The 20,255-nt window shown below is 41.4% G+C and overlaps 1 protein-coding gene across 2 annotated transcripts in view; it reads left to right on the top strand.

Moving 5' to 3' along the window:
• The window catches only part of LOC105491475 (cadherin 11), a 180,197-nt gene that overhangs the window by 104,599 nt on the left and 55,343 nt on the right, over window positions 1-20,255 (top strand). For both annotated transcript variants that reach the window (XM_011757968.3, XM_011757969.3), the window contains exon 3: window positions 18,097-18,496. In XM_011757968.3, the coding sequence (XP_011756270.1) occupies window positions 18,269-18,496 (228 nt within the window). In that variant the 5' untranslated portion in view covers window positions 18,097-18,268. The remainder of the gene's footprint in view (window positions 1-18,096; window positions 18,497-20,255) is intronic.

Below are 20,255 nucleotides of genomic sequence, written 5' to 3'. Positions count from 1 at the left end.
GTGTTCCGCATATGCTTCAGAAAATACTCTGCGTTTGTACTAAGCACTTGACTAGTTTGCTGTATCCCATTACTTTTCTTTTATCCTTAACTTAAAAAAAATTCCATTACTTTTGATAAATGACACTAATACACCTGAAAAGAAAGAAATAGGCTTCAAAGATTGGATTATTTGAAGCAACAATGAGATCATTATGAGGCTATTGTTGATGTCTGCTTTCTTAAAATGAAGGGGGTTGGGAACACTCTGTGGTATATATAGAGATACAAAAAAGCCATTTAAAAATGTGGCAGAGTTTAGTCTAATCTCAGTGTGATGGAGCGGTTTGGTGAGGTACATTAGAAAGAAGTCCTTCAGAACAGCCCACCCACACGCTGGTGAAAGTCAAGTTTCTGATCAGCGGAAGCCGCTTGACTTTCTGCATTCCTCCTTCCTGTTCAGTGGCATCCATCCACATACTCTGATTGAGCTGGATGGATACGTGGGGGCCCTGGTGGATTATGGGCACAGGATGGGTTTCTCAGAATTCTAAAGGCTCTTGGCAGTGGTAATTTAAGGCACTCTCTTCTCTGGCTTTAGCAACTATTTCAAAAGACCACATCAAGCCCTTTTCTGTTATTAAGGCCACCTTGGGACAATTCCTCCTCTCATTGTTTATACCTTGCAAAACAGACTATGGAGAGTGGTTCTCTGCAGGACATTCGATTCCAGGGAGAATATGCAGATTGTTATTCTTAGTTCAGTTCTCCACTGCAAATCTTTAAAGAGCTCTCTCAGGTCATTACTTACGAATGCTTTATTTTTCCTCTTTCTAGAATCTGGGCTGGTTGTTTCCATAGAAATAGTTTAAAAGGAGGGGACTGTTGTTAAATCAGGTTTTGGGAAGAGAGGGCAAGGTAGATGCTATAAAAATTATCTTTTTCCTCTTGATGCTTCCCCTGCTCTCTCTGCTTTTTCTCTATAAAGTGAAAAGTTGAGATTCTGGTTTTTTTTTCACTCTTTATTTTATTTTGAATAAGTTCATTATCATCATTGTATCTCAGTTTTCCCATTGGTCTATTGAAATAAAGGACTAATAGCTCAAAGTCTCTAGAGTGTCATTCAACTCCGAGATTCTAGAATTTAATAATGCAGTAAAATCTCCACACTTGAAAAGAAACGGTAGAATTGATAATACCTACTCTTGCAAGAACATTGGTACCTAATTCTACTCTGAACTTTTCCCCTGCACATCTTTCCGCTGGTTTCTGAAAGCTTTAAATGTTTTAGGCCAGGTGCGGTTGCTCACTGTTGTAATCCCAGTACTCTGGGAGGCTGAGGCAGGTGGATCACCTGAGGTTGAGAGTTCGAGACCAGCCTGGCCAACATGGAGAAACCCCATCTCTACTTAAAAAAAAAGAATGAGCCAGGCGTGGTGGCACATGCCTGTAATCCCAGCTACTCACAGGTGGAGGTTGTGGTGAGCTGAGATTTGTCATTGCACTCCAGCCTGGCCAAAAAGAGCAAAACTCCATCAAAAAAGAAAGAAGGAAAGAGAGAGAGAGAGAGAGAGAGAGAGAGAGAGAGAGAGAGAGAGAGAAGGAAGGAAGGAAGGAAGGAAGGAAGGAAGGAAGGAAGGAAGGAAGGAAGGAAGGAGGGAGGAATGGAGGGAGGGAGGGAGGGAAGGAAGGAAGAAGGAAAGGAAGGAAGGAAGGAAGGAGGGAGGGAGGAAGGGAGGGAGGGAAGGAAGATGGAAAGAAAGAAAGAAAGAAGAAAGAAAGAAAGAAAGAAAGAAAGAAAGAAAGAAAGAAAGAAAGAAAGAAAGAAAGAAAGAAAGAAAGAAAAAAAAGAAAGAAAGGAGAGAGGCCAGGTGCGGTGGCTCACGACTGTAATCCCAGCACTTTGGGAGGCCGAGGCAGGTGGATCACGAGGTCAAGAGATCGAGACCATCCTGGCTAACACGGTGAAACCCCGTCTCTACTAAAAATACAAAAAACTAGCCAGGCGAGGTGGCGGGCGCCTGTAGTCCCAGCTACTCGGGAAGCTGAGGCAGGGGAATGGCGTGAACCCGGGAGGCGGAGCTTACAGTGAGCTGAGATCGCGCCACTGCACTCTAGCCTGGGCGACAGACCTAGACTCCGTCTCAAAAAAGAAGGAAGGAAGGAAGGGAGGGAGGGAGGGAAGGAACGAAGGAAGGAAGGAAAGAAAAGAAAGAAAGAAAATGTTTTTAACTAAATGCTGTTTATTCCTCAAACAGCCCTTCTCCTCTTGAGGCCAGGAACAGCACCACTGTCTTCTCACTCTCCTCTCACTGCTGCCTCATTCTCTAACCTCAATCTTTTCGGTTCCTAAAACCATCTACATCTGCATGGTTTCAAGAGTAGCCCCTTTTTCTCAACCCAAGCCTTATTTTTTCTGGTTCAGAACCATATTACCTCTCACCTGAACTATTGCAATCCCTCCAGAAAGTCTTCCTTGACTACATGCCCTCCTCTCTCAAGAAACTTGAAGAATCCCCTGTGCCTGTGCTGCCTAGATGGTAGCCAGTAGCCCCATGTGGCCAGTAAGCTCTTGCAATGTGGCTAGTCCCAACAGAGAGTTCCTTTAAATATAAAATGTACATTAGGTTTTGAAGGCTTAGGACAAAAGAATATAAAACGTTTTGAGAATGTATATATTGATTCCATGTTAAAATGATACAATTTGGGGCATACTGGGTTAAATAAAATACATTGTAAAAATTAAGTTCACTGATTTTTTGAACTTTTTAAAAATATGGCTTCTAGAAAATTTAAAATTACACGTGACTGACATTATGTTTCCATTAAACAACACTGGTCTACTTTATCTCATCTCGTCATATATACCTATTATTGCATTTAGCAATCTCTATTGTAATATTGGTTTCTTGTTTCTCCTTAATAGACAGTGGACTCCTAGAGTCCCTTCATGAGGCTTATTCTTTATTGGATTAGTGCATGGTATCCAGGGGTTACAATATGTATTTATGCATTCTTGTTGACTAAACAAAACTCTTAACTCATCTTCTTAATCACCTGCTGTGGACCAGGCCATGTTCTGTGTTACAGCAGTAAGCAGCAAAGAAAAGGTCCCTGCCTTCATAGACTTTACATTTTGTGAATGATTACCATATGACAGGTACTGTACAAAGTACACGCAATGCCTCTTTTTCTCTTGGCAGTCCCCCTGTGAGACTGGTCCTAGAGTTCTCCCCCTCCCCCTTTTTTTGTGAGATGGAGTCTTGCTCTGTCGCCCAGGCTGAAGTGCAGTAGTGCGATCTTGACTCACTGCAACCTCTGCCTCCTGGGTTCAAGCAATTCTTCTGCCTCAGCCTCCCAAGTAACTGGGATTACAGGTGCACGCCACCATGCCAGACTAATTTTTGTATTTCTTAAGTAGAGATTGGGTTTCGCCATGTTGGCCAGTCTGGTCTCGAACTCCTGACCTTGTGATCTCAGCCTTCCAAAGTGCTGGAATTACAGGCATGAGCCACTGCGCCCTGCCGGGTTTTTCCCATTTTTAACAGGGCACTGTGGAGACTTGTAGAGGCTGATTTCCACCTCTAGTATAGTGAGTTGTAAGTCTTGAGCTCTAACCTTCTAACTCCTTCTGACTCCTGAGCCCATCCTCTTAACTGTTTTGTAAGAGCTGCCACTCCTCACCTCCATTTCTCCTGCACACCTGTGACAGCTTGGCTCCCTTCAACCCCATGACTAGAAATTCTGAATGGATTCCCATTGTTCATCCAGTTAAGTCCTGATTCCTAATACTGGAATTTAAGGACCTGTCACAATAGCAGGGCCTCTGCATTGTCTAGCCTCAGAAGGCATGATTGCTGTGATCATGCCTAGGCTGATCACATGTGATCATGATCAGGCTCTAGGTCACTGGGGCCTCAAGTTGTATACAAAGCAGCCCTGCCAGCTGGGATCTAGACCTTCAAAATGAGATGAAAACTTCCATCTAGGCAAAGTCACTTATTCTCAGCACAGACTCACAAGCCCCTGCAGATATGCATGGGAGACCTTTTCGGGCTATTTCCAACCTCCTGTTTTGTAGAAGGAGATTGTTAACCCACAGGGAAAAGTATTTTTTCTAAGTTTGCACTGTGGTTCAATGGCAGAACCCAGGCTAGATCACTAGCATCTTGGCTTTGGTCTAGAATTATTTTTCTTGTCTCAGTCTTCTTAGAAATTCAGAGAAGAAGGCATTGTCTGTATCTGAACAAGTGATTCATGCAGCTACATTATTTTGGTCTTGACTAGCAGAATCACCAAACTTTTTTCCTGTTGATTATGGTAGTTTACTATGTTTGCTGTTTTGACGACAAAAGAAATCACTCAAGTGAGTTTACATACAGGAAGCTTGTTGTCATTCAAGGGCATTACAAGTGATCTCAGAAATTCAGGAACAGATCAGTAGCGTGGGCTCCATGAAGACAGCTGCTGAGGGAGTCCTTAAATTGCCAAGATCTTCAGATGCCATGTGTTCTGCTATTTACATGACTCAGAGACAGAGGTCACGTTTGTTTCTCTTTAATTTGTAACTGGTTTGCTGTAAGCCTTGATTTCATTGAAACATTGGTCATGAGATGTCATTTGGTAGTTACTCCATTTCTCAAGTTCCTTGTAGCCTTCCTATTTTAGTTCCCTCACTGACTGCAGAAGGTTCTTGTTTTCTTTCAGTGAAGTTCCCAAAGAAATCTGATTCACCCATCTTATCGTTTTGAACTAGGCTGAAACAATCAATGGTTGGTTTATGATTTACTTGTCATTGAACTCGGTGTGGTTTAATGAGCCATGGCCCAAAGTGGGAATGGAAGCTCCAGGCATTGGAAGTGGTGGACATGGGAGTTTACTTGCAAGAGGTTCGAGTAGGCAAGTATTGAAGTACAGGACCGATACTTTACAAATTTATCTGCAGAAGTGTAGTCAGGGATTCCTTTGTGCTCTTGTACATAGTCCTGTCTGTACTGAACACATCATATCATCATTCATCTGCTTAGACAACAGTCTCAGTATTGTTTGAGAACAGTCTACATACTGGAGGTACATTGATGCCTGTGTATCCTCAGAGCTCAACCTAGCCCTAGAACCATTGAAAAGTTATTGCCAAGTGAAGGAACAGACAAATAAAAAAAGCTTGATGCATATTTACTGCTTGGAGACAAAAAGAGGTTTACATATAGGCCTTTGATACCACAAATGACATGACATTATGTTAAGCATCTGTTTATCATCACTGCTTTGCTCTAATCTTCCCTCAGGTATCTTAGCTCATACAAAAGAACAAATGAAAATAAAATCTGTTTCTCTTTCCACACATTCATAGTTAGAGATGACACTGCAGACAGAGTTATTTCCTGTATGTGTTGATATATGATATATATTATTCATCTTAATGATCAACATTTGAAAATATTACACCAAGAAAAAGACTGTCTTAAGGACAGACTAGAGTACAAATAATAAGTTCTTCATTGCACATATTGTACTTAATCATGTTATCATTTGAAGATGATTTAGTTACTTAAATAGATAAATTATCACTGAATGACTATACAAGTTTTAGGTCTGGGGTGTTATATTGGATTCCTATAATATTTTGTGGCCATGAGACCCTAAGAATATAAAATCTGATTGTATTTACTTAAAAAATTAGTGGAAGTCACATCTAGCAAACATTATGTTATATAGCAAATAAAATTTTTGGAGCTGAGATGACCCTTGGAGTTGGTCATGCAATCTTCTTATATTGAAGATTGGGAACCTGGATTTTCAGACATTGATAGCCAGGTAAAATAGTCCAAAGTCAAGCTTGGCTTCTGCAGTCCTGTAAACTTGCATTTGAATTACAACGTTGTCAGTGATTCGGGGTGTACTTGGGTGGGTTACATAAGGACACTGAGACTCACTTTCCTCCTAGATAAAGTCTGAGTGATATATATATATCTCAAATATATATATCTCACACACACACACACACATATATATATCACATATTATATATATGCAGTTGTGGTGAAAATGAAATAAAATAATGTATACCAAGCCCTGAGCATACTGTCCAGCACTAGAAAAATCAAGCACCTGACAAAGGATAGTATCTATTTTTATGACAATATAATGTAAATCATGAGTGTTGGAACCAGGATTTGAACCCAGCTTTGCCTGACACAGGTAGTGAATGATCTTTCCACTTTCAAAGCAGAACTTCTGTCATTCTCTCTCTCTCCAGAAGCAGAGACTCAGATCTCCACTGAAGCAGTTTGAAAATTTCCACTCACCTTTGCAGAGAGCTGGGGTGTTTGATAAGGGGCCTTATTTGCTGCCTACTTTAACATTTGAATTTGGTATTAGAAATTGGAGCAGCATATGCCATAACCTTTTTACAGTCTCTGCTGTGTATTTTGCACCTGAGAAGAAGTGATTACCCCAAGCTTATGCCTTGCTCCAAGTCTAGAAATCAGGGGAGAAGAATTACTGGGAAGTGTGACTCAATAATTCTTGTAATACTTCTTCTCCCCTATTCTCTGTGATTTCCACAGACGTGGCATAATTCCTGTGATTTGATTTGAAATGAGAGACCAGCTCAGTGCTGAGTGATGAGATCTGAACGGGGAATAAAATATGCTTGAATTAATTTGCATAATAGAATTGGATTGGTTACAAAGCTGTGTTTGTTGAAAGGGATACCAGAGCCCCTGAGCTCACCAACAAGGGGACTTTGCAGATACAGAATGGGGTTTTGAGCTCTGGTGTGGGCCTTGGTAATATTCTTAATGTAATAATAACCTGTCTCTAACTGTAAATTAGCTACCTGGAAATGAAAAAACAGGTCAGCCCATCTGATCCTTCCAGCTCTGTGGGGAGAGGACAGCTGAAAAACCAAATCTGCTTGCTTTCTGCTAAGCGCTTTCGTCTTGCATTCTCCACCCAATAACAACTTCCAGCAGGAGTCCAAATATACTTAAACACCCGTATATGTCATTTTCTTTTACGGAGACAAAAGCAGGCACAGCAAGAGAGTTTTATGCTCAAGGCACGGTAGCTTATGACGGGCTATCTGCTCTCAAGATAGAGGGGTGAGCCTTCCCTTTCGAGCTGGTGGCTTTGCACATCTATTTTCCTGTCATGTTATTACTGCTGTGACTTTCAACAACATTTATTTTTCCCTCCAAGCAATATGCTCCCATCATAAAATAAAGTCCTCCTATATGTTTTAGTAGAATCCCAATGCTTAGGCATCCTGGCGTACTGCTAAAAAGTGTTTTAATGGATTGTTTAAGAACTACCTTGGGGGTCTTCATTAAAACCAATTAGAACATTGATATATTTCCCTAATTATTACCAACATCAAGGTCTCCTTAGGAGGGCAGCCTCCTATTAATTTTCATGGGAGATTCCTACTAAGTCCCTACTACTGAATACATCAATCAGTTCTCTCAATTCTAGAAACATTTCATAAAATGGAACAAAACAAAAAACAAAAACCACTCTGAATACACCTTTTCTAACGTACACATTTAGAAATTCTGAAACAGGTATTTAAAATAAAAACCAAAGATCAAATTTTGTGTCATATGTTGTTTAAGGACCTGGTTATACTACGTTATTGATGGTTATTGATGGACTGATGTAATTACCTCTTGTTCATCTTCACTTTGGTTATTGATATAAAATGCTTTTTCTTTCTTTTTGGTTTGGATAATTTTTTTTTATTACAGTCTCCTTATCCATGCTACCAAAATTTAGATTATCATCATTTTAAGGCTATTGTGTCTATTTGTATTAGTGTGCCTAAATTTGAACTGCAGCGTTCTCTTAGGTAAAATTGTAGAGGGTAGTAATACAAGTCCTTGAACCAAACATTCAGAGTTCAATACCAGCTCCTTCACTTGCTGGCTCTGTAACCTTGAACAAATTCCTTAATTTTGATGCGCCTCAGACTACTTGCCTGTAAAATGGGAATAGCAATAATGCTACTTTTTAGGGTTTTTATGATTTGATGATTCAACTCATGGAAAACATGTCCAAGAATGTTAGGCGGATAACACCTGGCAAATTTTAACTATTATTAGTATTTTCATTCTAGTCCTGTTATTAGTATACGCTGAGCTCCAATGGTAATTTACTTCCCACATTTAGCTGGCTTCCAGGTTACTGCTTTTTATCACAACATCCATATAATTTCCTTATGAACTTCAAACTCAAACAAATGACAAGAGTTGTGGTTGTTCACTGGTTAAGAACATGGATTCTGGGGGCGGAGCAAGATGGCCGAATAGGAACAGCTCCAGTCTCCAACTCCCAGCACCAGCGACACAGAAGACCCGTGATTTCTGCATTTTCGACTGAGGTACTGGGTTCATCTCACTAGGGAGTGCCGGACAATCGGTGCTGGTCAGCTGCTGCAGCCCGACCAGCAAGAGCTGAAGCAGGGCGAGGCATCGCCTCACCTGGGAAGCGCAAGGGGGAAGGGAATCCCTTTTCCTAGCCAGGGGAACTGAGACACACAACACCTGGAAAATCGGGTAACTCCCACCCCAATACTGCGCTTTAAGGAAACGGGCACACCAGGAGATCATATCCCACACCTGGCCGGGAGGGTCCCACACCCACGGAGCCTCCCTCATTGCTAGCACAGCAGTCTGTGATCTACCGGCAAGGCAGCAGCGAGGCTGGGGGAGGGGCGCCCGCCATTGCTGAGGCTTAAGTAGGTAAACAAAGCCGCTGGGAAGCTCGAACTGGGTGGAGCTCACAGCAGCTCAAGGAAACCTGCCTGTCTCTGTAGACTCCACCTCTGGGGACAGGGCACAGTAAACAATAACAAACGCAGCAGAAACCTCTGCAGACGCAAAGGACTCTGTCTGACAGCTTTGAAGAGAGCAGTGGATCTCCCGACACGGAGGTTGAGATCTGAGAAGGGACAGACTGCCTGCTCAAGTGGGTCCCTGACCCCTGAGTAGCCTAACTGGGAGACATCCCCCACTAGGGGCAGTCTGACACCCCACACCTCACAGGGTGGAGTACCCCCCTGAGAGGAAGCCTTCAAAGCAAGAATCAGACAGGTACACTCGCTGTTCAGCAATATTCTATTTTCTGCAGCCTCTGCTGCTGACACCCAGGCAAACAGGGTCTGGAGTGGACCTCAAGCAATCTCCAACAGACCTACAGCTGAGGGTCCTGACTGTTAGAAGGAAAACTATGAAACAGGAAGGACACCTACACCAAAACCCCATCAGTACATCACCATCATCAAAGGCCAGAGGCAGATAAAACCACAAAGATGGGGACAAAGCAGGGCAGAAAAGCTGGAAATTCAAAAAATAAGAGCACATCTCCCCCAGCAAAGGAGCGCAGCTCATCGCCAGCGACGGATCAAAGTTGGACAGAGAATGACTTTGACGAGATGAGAGAAGAAGGCTTCAGTCCATCAAACTTCTCAGAGCTAAAGGAGGAATTACGTACCCAGCGCAAAGAAACTAATTGGAAAAAAAGTGGAAGAATTGATGGCTAGAGTAATTAATGCAGAGAAGGTCATAAACGAAATGAAAGAGATGAAAACCATGACACGAGAAATACGTGACAAATGCACAAGCTTCAGTAACCGACTCGATCAACTGGAAGAAAGAGTATCAGCGATTGAGGATCAAATGAATGAAATGAAGCGAGAAGAGAAACCAAAAGAACAAAGAAGAAAAAGAAATGAACAAAGCCTGCAAGAAGTATGGGATTATGTAAAAAGACCAAATCTACGTCTGATTGGGGTGCCTGAAAGTGAGGGGGAAAATGGAACCAAGTTGGAAAACACTCTGCAGGATATCATCCAGGAGAACTTCCCCAACCTAGTAGGGCAGGCCAACATTCAAATCCAGGAAATACAGAGAACGCCACAAAGATACTCCTCGAGAAGAGCAACTCCAAGACACATAATTGCCAGATTCACCAAAGTTGAAATGAAGGAAAAAATCTTAAGGGCAGCCAGAGAGAAAGGTCGGGTTACCCACAAAGGGAAGCCCATCAGACTAACAGCAGATCTCTCAGCAGAAACTCTACAAGCCAGAAGAGAGTGGGGGCCATATTCAACATTCTTAAAGAAAAGAATTTTCAACCTAGAATTTCATATCCAACCAAACTAAGTTTCATAAGTGAAGGAGAAATAAAATCCTTTACAGATAAGCAAATGCTTAGAGATTTTGTCACCACTAGGCCTGCCTTACAAGAGACCCTGAAGGAAGCACTCAACATGGAAAGGAACAACCGGTACCAGCCATTGCAAAAACATGCCAAAATGTAAAGACCATCAAGGCTAGGAAGAAACTGCATCAACTAACGAGCAAAATAACCAGTTAATATCATAATAGCAGGATCAAGTTCACACATAACAATATTAACCTTAAATGTAAATGGACTAAATGGTCCAATTAAAAGACACAGACTGGCAAACTGGATAAAGAGTCAAGACCCATCAGTCTGCTGTATTCAGGAGACCCATCTCACATGCAGATACATACATAGGCTCAAAATAAAGGGATGGAGGAAGATTTACCAAGCAAATGGAGAACAAAAAAAAGCAGGGATTGCAATACTAGTCTCTGATAAAACAGACTCTAAACCATCAAAGATCAAAAGAGACAAAGAAGGCCATTACATAATGGTAAAGGGATCAATTCAACAGGAAGAGCTAACTATCCTAAATATATATGCACCCAATACAGGAGCACCCAGATTCATAAAGCAAGTCCTTAGAGACTTACAAAGAGACTTAATAATAATGGGAGACTTCAACACTCCACTGTCAACATTAGACAGATCAACGAGACAGAAAGTTAACAAGGATATCCAGGAATTGAACTCATCTCTGCAGCAAGCAGACCTAATAGACATCTATAGAACTCTCCACCCCAAATCAACAGAATATACATTCTTCTTAGCACCACATCGCACTTATTCCAAAATTGACCACATAATTGGAAGTAAAGCACTCCTCAGCAAATGTACAAGAACAGAAATTATAACAAACTGTCTCTCAGACCACAGTGCAATCAAACTAGAACTCAGGACTAAGAAACTCAATCAAAACCGCCCAACTACATGGAAACTGAACAACCTGCTCCTGAATGACTACTGGGTACATAACGAAATGAAGGCAGAAATAAAGATGTTCTTTGAAACCAATGAGAACAAAGATACAACATACCAGAATCTCTGGGACACATTTAAAGCAGTATGTAGAGGGAAATTTATAGCACTAAATGCCCACAAGAGAAAGCAGGAAAGATCTAAAATTGACACTCTAACATCGCAATTAAAAGAACTAGAGAAGCAAGAGCAAACACATTCGAAAGCTATCAGAAGGCAAGAAATAACTAAGATCAGAGCAGAACTGAAGGAGATAGAAACACAAAAAACCCTCCAAAAAATCAGGAGTTGGTTTTTTGAAAATATCAACAAAATTGACAGACCGCTAGCAAGACTAAGAAAGAAGAAAAGAGAGAAGAATCAAATTGACGCAATAAAAAATGATAAAGGGGATATCACCACCGACCCCACAGAAATACAAACTACCATCAGAGAATACTATAAACACCTCTATGCAAATAAACTGGAAAATCTAGAAGAAATGGATAATTTCCTGGACACTTACACTCTTCCAAGACTAAACCAGGAAGAAGTTGAATCCCTGAATAGACCAATAGCAGGCTCTGAAATTGAGGCAATAATTAATAGCCTACCAACCAAAAAAAGTCCAGGACCAGATGGATTCACAGCCGAATTCTACCAGAGGTACAAGGAGGAGCTGGTACCATTCCTTCTGAAACTATTCCAATCAATAGAAAAAGAGGGAATCCTCCCTAACTCATTTTATGAGGCCAACATCATCCTGATACCAAAGCCTGGCAGAGACACAACAAAAAAAGAGAATTTTAGACCCATATCCCTGATGAACATCGATGCAAAAATCCTCAATAAAATACTGGCAAACCGGATTCAGCAACACATCAAAAAGCTTATCCACCATGATCAAGTGGGCTTCATCCCTGGGATGCAAGGCTGGTTCAACATTCGCAAATCAATAAACATAATCCAGCATATAAACAGAACCAAAGACAAGAACCACATGATTATCTCAATAGATGCAGAAAAGGCTTTTGACAAAATTCAACAGCCTTTCATGCTAAAAACGCTCAATAAATTCGGTACTGACGGAACGTACCTCAAAATAATAAGTGCTATTTATGACAAACCCACAGCCAATATCATGCTGAATGGGCAAAAACTGGAAAAATTCCCTTTGAAAACTGGCACAAGACAGGGATGCCCTCTCTCACCACTCCTATTCAACATAGTGTTGGAAGTTCTGGCTAGGGCAATCAGGCAAGAGAAAGAAATCAAGGGTATTCAGTTAGGAAAAGAAGAAGTCAAATTGTCCCTCTTTGCAGATGACATGATTGTATATTTAGAAAATCCCACTGTCTCAGCCCAAAATCTCCTTAAGCTGACAAGCAACTTCAGCAAAGTCTCAGGATACAAAATTAATGTGCAAAAATCACAAGCATTCTTATACACCAGTAACAGACAAACAGACAGCCAAATCAGGAATGAACTTCCATTCACAATTGCTTCAAAGAGAATCAAATACCTAGGAATCCAACTTACAAGGGATGTAAAGGACCTCTTCAAGGAGAACTACAAACCACTGCTCAGTGAAATAAAAGAGGACACAAACAAATGGAAGAACATACCATGCTCATGGATAGGAAGAATCAATATCGTGAAAATGGCCATACTGCCCAAGGTTATTTATGCCATCCCCATCAAGCTACCAATGAGTTTCTTCACAGAATTGGAAAAAACTGCTTTAAAGTTCATATGGAACCAAAAAAGAGCCCGCATCTCCAAGACAATCCTAAGTCAAAAGAACAAAGCTGGAGGCATCACGCTACCTGACTTCAAACTATACTACAAGGCTACAGTAACCAAAACAGCATGGTACCGGTACCAAAACAGAGATATAGACCAATGGAACAGAACAGAGTCCTCAGAAATAATGCCACACATCTACAGCCATCTGATCTTTGACAAACCTGAGAGAAACAAGAAATGGGGAAAGGATTCCCTATTTAATAAATGGTGCTGGTAAAAATGGCTAGCCATAAGTAGAAAGCTGAAACTGGATCCTTTCCTTACTCCTTATACGAAAATTAATTCAAGATGGATTAGAGACTTAAATGTTAGACCTAATACCATAAAAATCCTAGAGGAAAACCTAGGTAGTACCATTCAGGACATAGGCATGGGCAAAGACTTCATGTCTAAAACACCAAAAGCAACAGCAGCAAAAGCCAAAATTGACAAATGGGATCTAATTAAACTAAAGAGCTTCTGCACAGCAAAAGAAACTACCATCAGAGTGAACAGGCAACCTACAGAATGGGTGAAAATTTTTGCAATCTACTCATCTGACAAAGGGCTAATATCCAGAACCTACAAAGAACTCAAACAAATTTACAAGAAAAAAACAAACAGCCCCATCAAAAAGTGGGCAAAGGATATGAACAGACATTTCTCAAAAGAAGACATTCATACAGCCAACAGACACATGAAAAAATGCTCATCATCACTGGCCATCAGAGAAATGCAAATCAAAACCACAATGAGATACCATCTCACACCAGTTAGAATGGCGATCATTAAAAAGTCAGGAAACAACAGGTGCTGGAGAGGCTGTGGAGAAACAGGAACACTTTTACACTGTTGGTGGGATTGTAAACTAGTTCAACCATTATGGAAAACAGTATGGCGATTCCTCAAGGATCTAGAACTAGATGTACCATATGACCCAGCCATCCCATTACTGGGGATATACCCAAAGGATTAGAAATCATGCTGCTATAAAGACACATGCACACGTATGTTTATTGCGGCACTATTCACAATAGCGAAGACTTGGAATCAACCCAAATGTCCATCAGTGACAGACTGGATTAAGAAAATGTGGCACATATACACCATGGAATACTATGCAGCCATAAAAATGGATGAGTTTGTGTCCTTTGTAGGGACGTGGATGCAGCTGGAAACCATCATTCTTAGCAAACTATCACAAGAAAACCAAACACCACATGTTCTCACTCATAGGTGGGAACTGAACAATGAGATCACTTGGACTCGGGAAGGGGAACATCACACACTGGGGCCTATCATGGGGAGGGGGGAGGGGGGGAGGGGGGAGGGATTGCATTGGGAGTTATACCTGATGTAAATGACGAGTTGATGGGTGCTGACGAGTTGATGGGTGCAGCACAGCAACATGGCACAAGTATACATATGTAACAAACCTGCACGTTATACACATGTACCCTAGAACTTAAAGTATAATAATAATAATAATAATAATAAAAAGAAAAAAAAAAAAGAACATGGATTCTAGGGCCTGACGCCATGAGTTCAAATCTCAGGTCTGCTATTTACTAGAAGTGTAAGTCTGCATAAGTTGTTTAATGTGTCTGGGACTCAGTTTCCTCATCCTTTAAGAGAAGAATATTCATGGCTCCTATTCATAAGGTTGTTATAGAAATTAATAGATGAGTTACTATTTGTAAAGCTTTTAGAACAGTAGCTAAGGAAAAGAACTTGCTACATAAATTTTCATTCTGAAAGTGAATATTTTTTTAAAAAAATTATGTCTTAAAATCAATCTTATATGTACCTAAGATTAACCATAAAAATAACTTTCCGTATTACATATAGTCATATAAGCATTTAAAATGACGGGCCATTGCTCTTAAAAGCAAGTTGATTCAGTATTCTTTCCAAAAGAAGAAAAGAGATAATTTAATCTTTTTAACAGATTGAATGTTATTGTTTATTGATCATGTGGAAACTCTTAAATTCATTAGTATTAAGCTAGTCATTTTTTTATACAAGAAAAAAAAAGTTGTCATCTTGTTTCAACACTTCTAGTGTTAGAAATAATTGTGCTTTACAGCAAAATGGCAGCCAGAAGAAAGAGGTGAAGAAATATCAACTTTAATTAAACCCTTTCTTTCTAATACACTTCACAGCTTATATGCAAGAATAATTTATCACTGTGTGAATGAGTATTTAATACTTGGCATGGTGCAAGATGGGCAGGGATCTTGCCTCCCCATATGCTGTTTCCTTTTTCTTTCTTCTTCTTGAGTTTTCACAGAGTCAATGTCAAGTTTGGAGTTGAAATTTGAGATTCAAATCATATATTAAAATTTTATTGATGGCCTGCTTTGTGCTCAGGTGCCAGACATATAAATGTGAATAAGATATAATCCCATCCATTCAGAAGTTTCCAGTCTAGTAAGGAGATACTGTATGAATCAGAAGAAATGCCCATCACTAGTTCACTGAAACTAATTGTGAATATGAAGCCATTTGAAGAAAATTTTACACAGGCTTCATTTTACAGAGTGAGACAGAGCCTCTGAGAGTAGAATCAATGATGTTCCATGGCAAATTAGTGCCAGATTCTCCACCAAATCTCAAGTTTCATGACTTCTGCCCAGAAATCTTTCTGTTGTTTCATATTGCCTCATTTTAGCATCTAACCCCTCCTGGGGCCTTCTTTGTGCTCTTTCCAAACAGTCAGTTTGGCTTTCTAGAAACAGCATCTGATGTACTATTAAAGTGCCTGAATGTAAGGAAGAAGCTGCTAAATGATGACACTGCCTTTTCCATCTTTCTCTCTCTCCCACGTAGCCTTTTACATTTCCCAAAGTGTCTGTTTACAACAAATATTAAAGATTTCAACTCCCCTATTCCTTGAATAAAGACTAACATAATACCATCCCAAAATATTATTGAGAAAAGTGACAGTCACTAGGCATTAAGTGCACATCTGTGGCCTCCCAGATACCACTTTGCCATATTACAAAGGAAACAGAAAGACTTGGGCTGGTATAGTCAAAGGTCATCAAAATGGAATGGATCTGTATCTACAAATTATAATTTCACCAGTTCTTTTATTTTCTAGGTTGCTGAGGTCAGATGGCTATGGTATCCCAAGTAACTCGTTTGTTCTCAATGCCCATCTTGGAGAAAGCACCTCATCACCCTCTTTGAGGCATCTCCATGTTCAAGGCATGGGTACCCTTACAGTTCCATGTGGCTGAGGAAGCCTCACAATTATGGCGGAAGGCAAGGAGGAGCAAGTCACATCTTACACGGATGGCAGCAGGCAAAGAGAGAGCTTGTGCAGGGAAACTTCCCCTTATAAACCTGTCAGATCTCCTGAGACTTATTCACTATCATGAGAACAGCATGGCAAAGACCTGCAACCATGATTCAGTTGCCTCCCACTGGGTCTCTCCCACAACACATATTAAATTCAAGATGAGATTTGGGTGGGGACACAGCCAAACCATATCAGACCTTGACCCATTATTTCTCCTGTAAATATTTCCATAACCGTCAGTGGTTTCTTGAGATCTTCCCCTGTATTGTGACACTCTGGGAAAAGAAGAAGGAGCCTAGTGCATGCCCAGTTCCCAACTCTGTGTTCAGGCCTGTATGGGTGCAACAATTCTTGTCATCCTCATTGTTCACATGAAAACACTGAGGTTCAGAGTGATTGATTGGCATGCCCAAAGTAACCCAGATTGTAAAATATGGAAGTGGTATTCTGATCCATCTGCAGCTGACCTCTAAGTCTATGTACCTTCCACTATGCCAAGATCCATGCTCTTTCCTTCTTGCTCCCTTTTTCCCTGAACCATTTCACCCAAAGAAGATAGCAAAAAAATTAGGTGGTGACAGTGATCCCTACAATGCCCAATAAGTTTTTCGGTTTCATTTAGACACAGATGCTGAAACAGAACGTTATCTTCAATATCAATGTGTCATCCTCCTGAAAAAGAACTATCTCAGGTTCCCTCACATTGGTGGCGAACTCATCTGATTCTCTTTCTGGAGTCTGGGTGGCACTCCAGAGAGAGAAGGTGATTCTCCAGAAAACAAATGCATGGTTCTAAGAGAGGAGAACAAGCAAGGGGAATTCCTTAGAGAAGAATTAAGTTTTCAGCATGAGAAAGTCCGATGAAGAAGTCCAGAACCCAAGGCAGGAGTTAAGGACTGCCAATGAGAACCAGAGTGCTGGAGAGAGGACAGGAGTGATTGTGGGTCAAAAACCTCTGAAGAGTGTAGAAAGGTGAAAGGCATTAATGGCTTATCCTAACTGGTGTTGAGTAGCTCAGTCATGGCTGGGTGCTGGGAACACGACCTTGGGCTGGTTAGTAGGACATACTGTTTTGTTTTATTTTCCTTCTCCTAGTTAGTGAAAGCTTGTAAAATATCCTTTCTGAGACTTCCAGGCTAAGCAAGGTAGGATCTTTGGCTTCGTGGATGGATCTTTGCCAGACAAAAGCAAATCTTCCTCCTTGAATTGACACTATACCCTTAACTGATTTACCAAAGAGACCTTGACCCATTATTTCTCCTATAAATATTTCAGTAGCCATCAGTGGGGATCAGCCATTTCCTGGGATCTTCCCCCTACATCCCTTCTCTAACAGGATCCACTGCCTGCCCGCCTTCTTCATTACTACCTCCAGGCATGCTGAACATCTTGGAACACACTGTGCTTTTGGATGTGATGTTCCTTCTGCACAGAATCCCACACTTTCCTTTCTTATTACAGCAATCCTCACTAAAGGATTGAGTCCAGCCATCCATCCTCTCCCTGAACTGAACCCCAGTGTGGATTATATGTTCCCCATCTGGACTCCTTTAATTCCCTGTTTTCTTATTAAAAAATCATATATAAGCACCGTTTTGATCAATTATAATAACAGTTAAATATGGAGTGCTTACTAGTACCAGGCGTCGTGCTGAGAGACTTGTATGCATTACTCATTGAATCCCAGTGGCAGCTTTGTAGTGGGTACACTGTTATCCTCACTTCATAAATGAGCAAGCTGAGCTCGAAGCAGTCGGTGAGCTTCCCCAAAGCCGGTAGTTCCCACGTGATAAAACTGATGCCCAGTCCTGAAGGCTTAGTGAATGGAATGGAAATGAAGTGGGGATTCGGCCTGCAGCTAATCCAACCTCTCTCTGCTTGCAGAAGCTGACTGGGGACGTGGGCAGCCCTGACGTGATGAGCTCAGCCAGCAGAGACATTCCATCCCGAGAGAGGTCTGCGTGACACGTCCGGGAGGCCACCCTCGGCAAGACCACCGCACGGTTGGTGGAAGGGGTGACAGCTGCATTCTCCTGTGCCTACCACGTAACCAAAAATGAAGGAGAACTACTGTTTACAAGCCGCCCTGGTGTGCCTGGGCATGCTGTGCCACAGTCAGGCCTTTGCCCCAGAGCGGCGGGGCCACCTGCGGCCCTCCTTCCATGGACACCACGAGAAGGGCAAGGAGGGGCAGGTGCTACAGCGCTCCAAGCGTGGCTGGGTCTGGAACCAGTTCTTCGTGATAGAGGAGTACACCGGGCCTGACCCCGTGCTTGTGGGCAGGGTAAGGCTGCCTTCCCTCAATCCTGAGCTCTCCATCCCACCACTGGAATAATCGTCTGTGGCCAGAAAGAAACAAAAGGCCCACAGGCATCTAAGAGAGAAAACACCAATGGCCTGAACAGCCAGTAAAACCACCCAAATATTGTACATAATATGTTATTCCAGACACTTATCCATGTTGAGAATACTTCTTAAGTTTTTCCATTTAGTTTTATGGAGTTATATCATAAAACTCATTTATCATATTATTTAAATATGGAGTCTCTCTCTGTTGCCCAGGCTGGCATGCAGTAGTGTGATCATAGCTCACTGTAATCTCAAACTCCTGGCCTCAAAGGATCCTCCTGCTTTAGCCTCCTGAGTAGCTGGGACTACAGGCTCATGCCACCATGCCTGGCTAATTTGTATTTTATTTTATTTTTTGTAGAGAAAGGGTCTTGCTGTGTTGCCCAGGTTGACTTCAAACCCCTGACCTAAGTGATCCTCCCTCATCAGCCTCCCAAAGTGTTGGGATTGCAGGCCTGAGTCACGACGCCAGGCTCAAACTCCATTTTGAATGACTGCTTAATAGCCCATTAAACAGACATAGCCATAGTTGGTTTCACCATTTTCCAGCTGAAGGCATTTCCCTGACCACACCCTCATCCCAACCTGAATGCTCCTCCTTGGACCCTTTATCATAGCTTTCCTTTCTGTGTTCGATGTGTCTACTTATTAACCTGTTTACTTGACTAGACTGCAAGCTGCTTTGTGTCAGGGGCAGTGTCATCCTTGTGTACTTATGTCCCGGTGCTAGATCCAACTTTGAGGAGATGAACGAATATGTATCAGAAGGTGGGATGTGGTTTTACCCCTGTCTCCGCAGGCATGGTAAAACCCAGTGAGATGACTGCCCATTCCAGGCTCTGTGGTCTCTGTGTATCCCTCACAGAAAAGTGCAAGTAGAGGAAGAGGGTCCAAAATCCAAATTCAAGAGAGTCTGGAAAATTATCTACCCACTAGCATTTGTAATAAAATATACAGTTATCTTTCAGATGATAGTGACATTAAAACCACAAAAAGATACGTGTGGCCAGCGCAGTGGCTCGCACCTGTAATCCCAGCCCTCCAGGAGGCTGAGGCAGGTGAATCATTGGATGTCAGGAGTTCGAGATGAGCCTGCCGAGTATGGAGAAACCCCGTCTCTACTAACAATACAAATATTAGCCAGGCGTGGTGACGAGTGCCTGTAATCCCAACTACTCCAGGCTGAGGCAGGAGAATTGCTTGAACCTGGGATGGAGTGGTTGCAGTAAGCCGAGACGCGCCACTGCACTCCAGCCTGGGAGACAGAGTAAGACTCTGTCTCAAAAAATAAATAAAAAATAAATAAATAAATGAGATCATTATTAACAATGCCAGTTAATATGAACAATATTAATAGTATTATTCATTACTAATGCAATTTTCATATTTTTCGTTAAAGTATTTTTATTATTTAAATTTAAATTATTATTATGAGACAAAGGCCTCCATCTCAAAAAAAAAGAAGAAACAGAAAACAAAAAGATCTTTAGATACCTAAGAACTGAAATCCTATGATGTGGAGCTGCTGTGCTAGGCAAAATGTAAACTAGATTAAGATAGCTCCTGACCTCAAAGAGGTCTAGTGGAAAAGAGACAGTTACCTAAGCAATTAAAAAAATAAAAATAAAAAAAAGAAAAAGAGTAATAATGAGGAAATTCTATGTAAATGATTATGAATTTACATAGTAATATTT

This window comes from Macaca nemestrina, chromosome 18, assembly GCF_043159975.1.
Source record: "Macaca nemestrina isolate mMacNem1 chromosome 18, mMacNem.hap1, whole genome shotgun sequence".
Taxonomy (NCBI): domain Eukaryota; kingdom Metazoa; phylum Chordata; class Mammalia; order Primates; family Cercopithecidae; genus Macaca; species Macaca nemestrina.
Note: the sequence above shows the minus strand (reverse complement) of the source record. Positions and strands in the feature narration are given on the sequence as shown.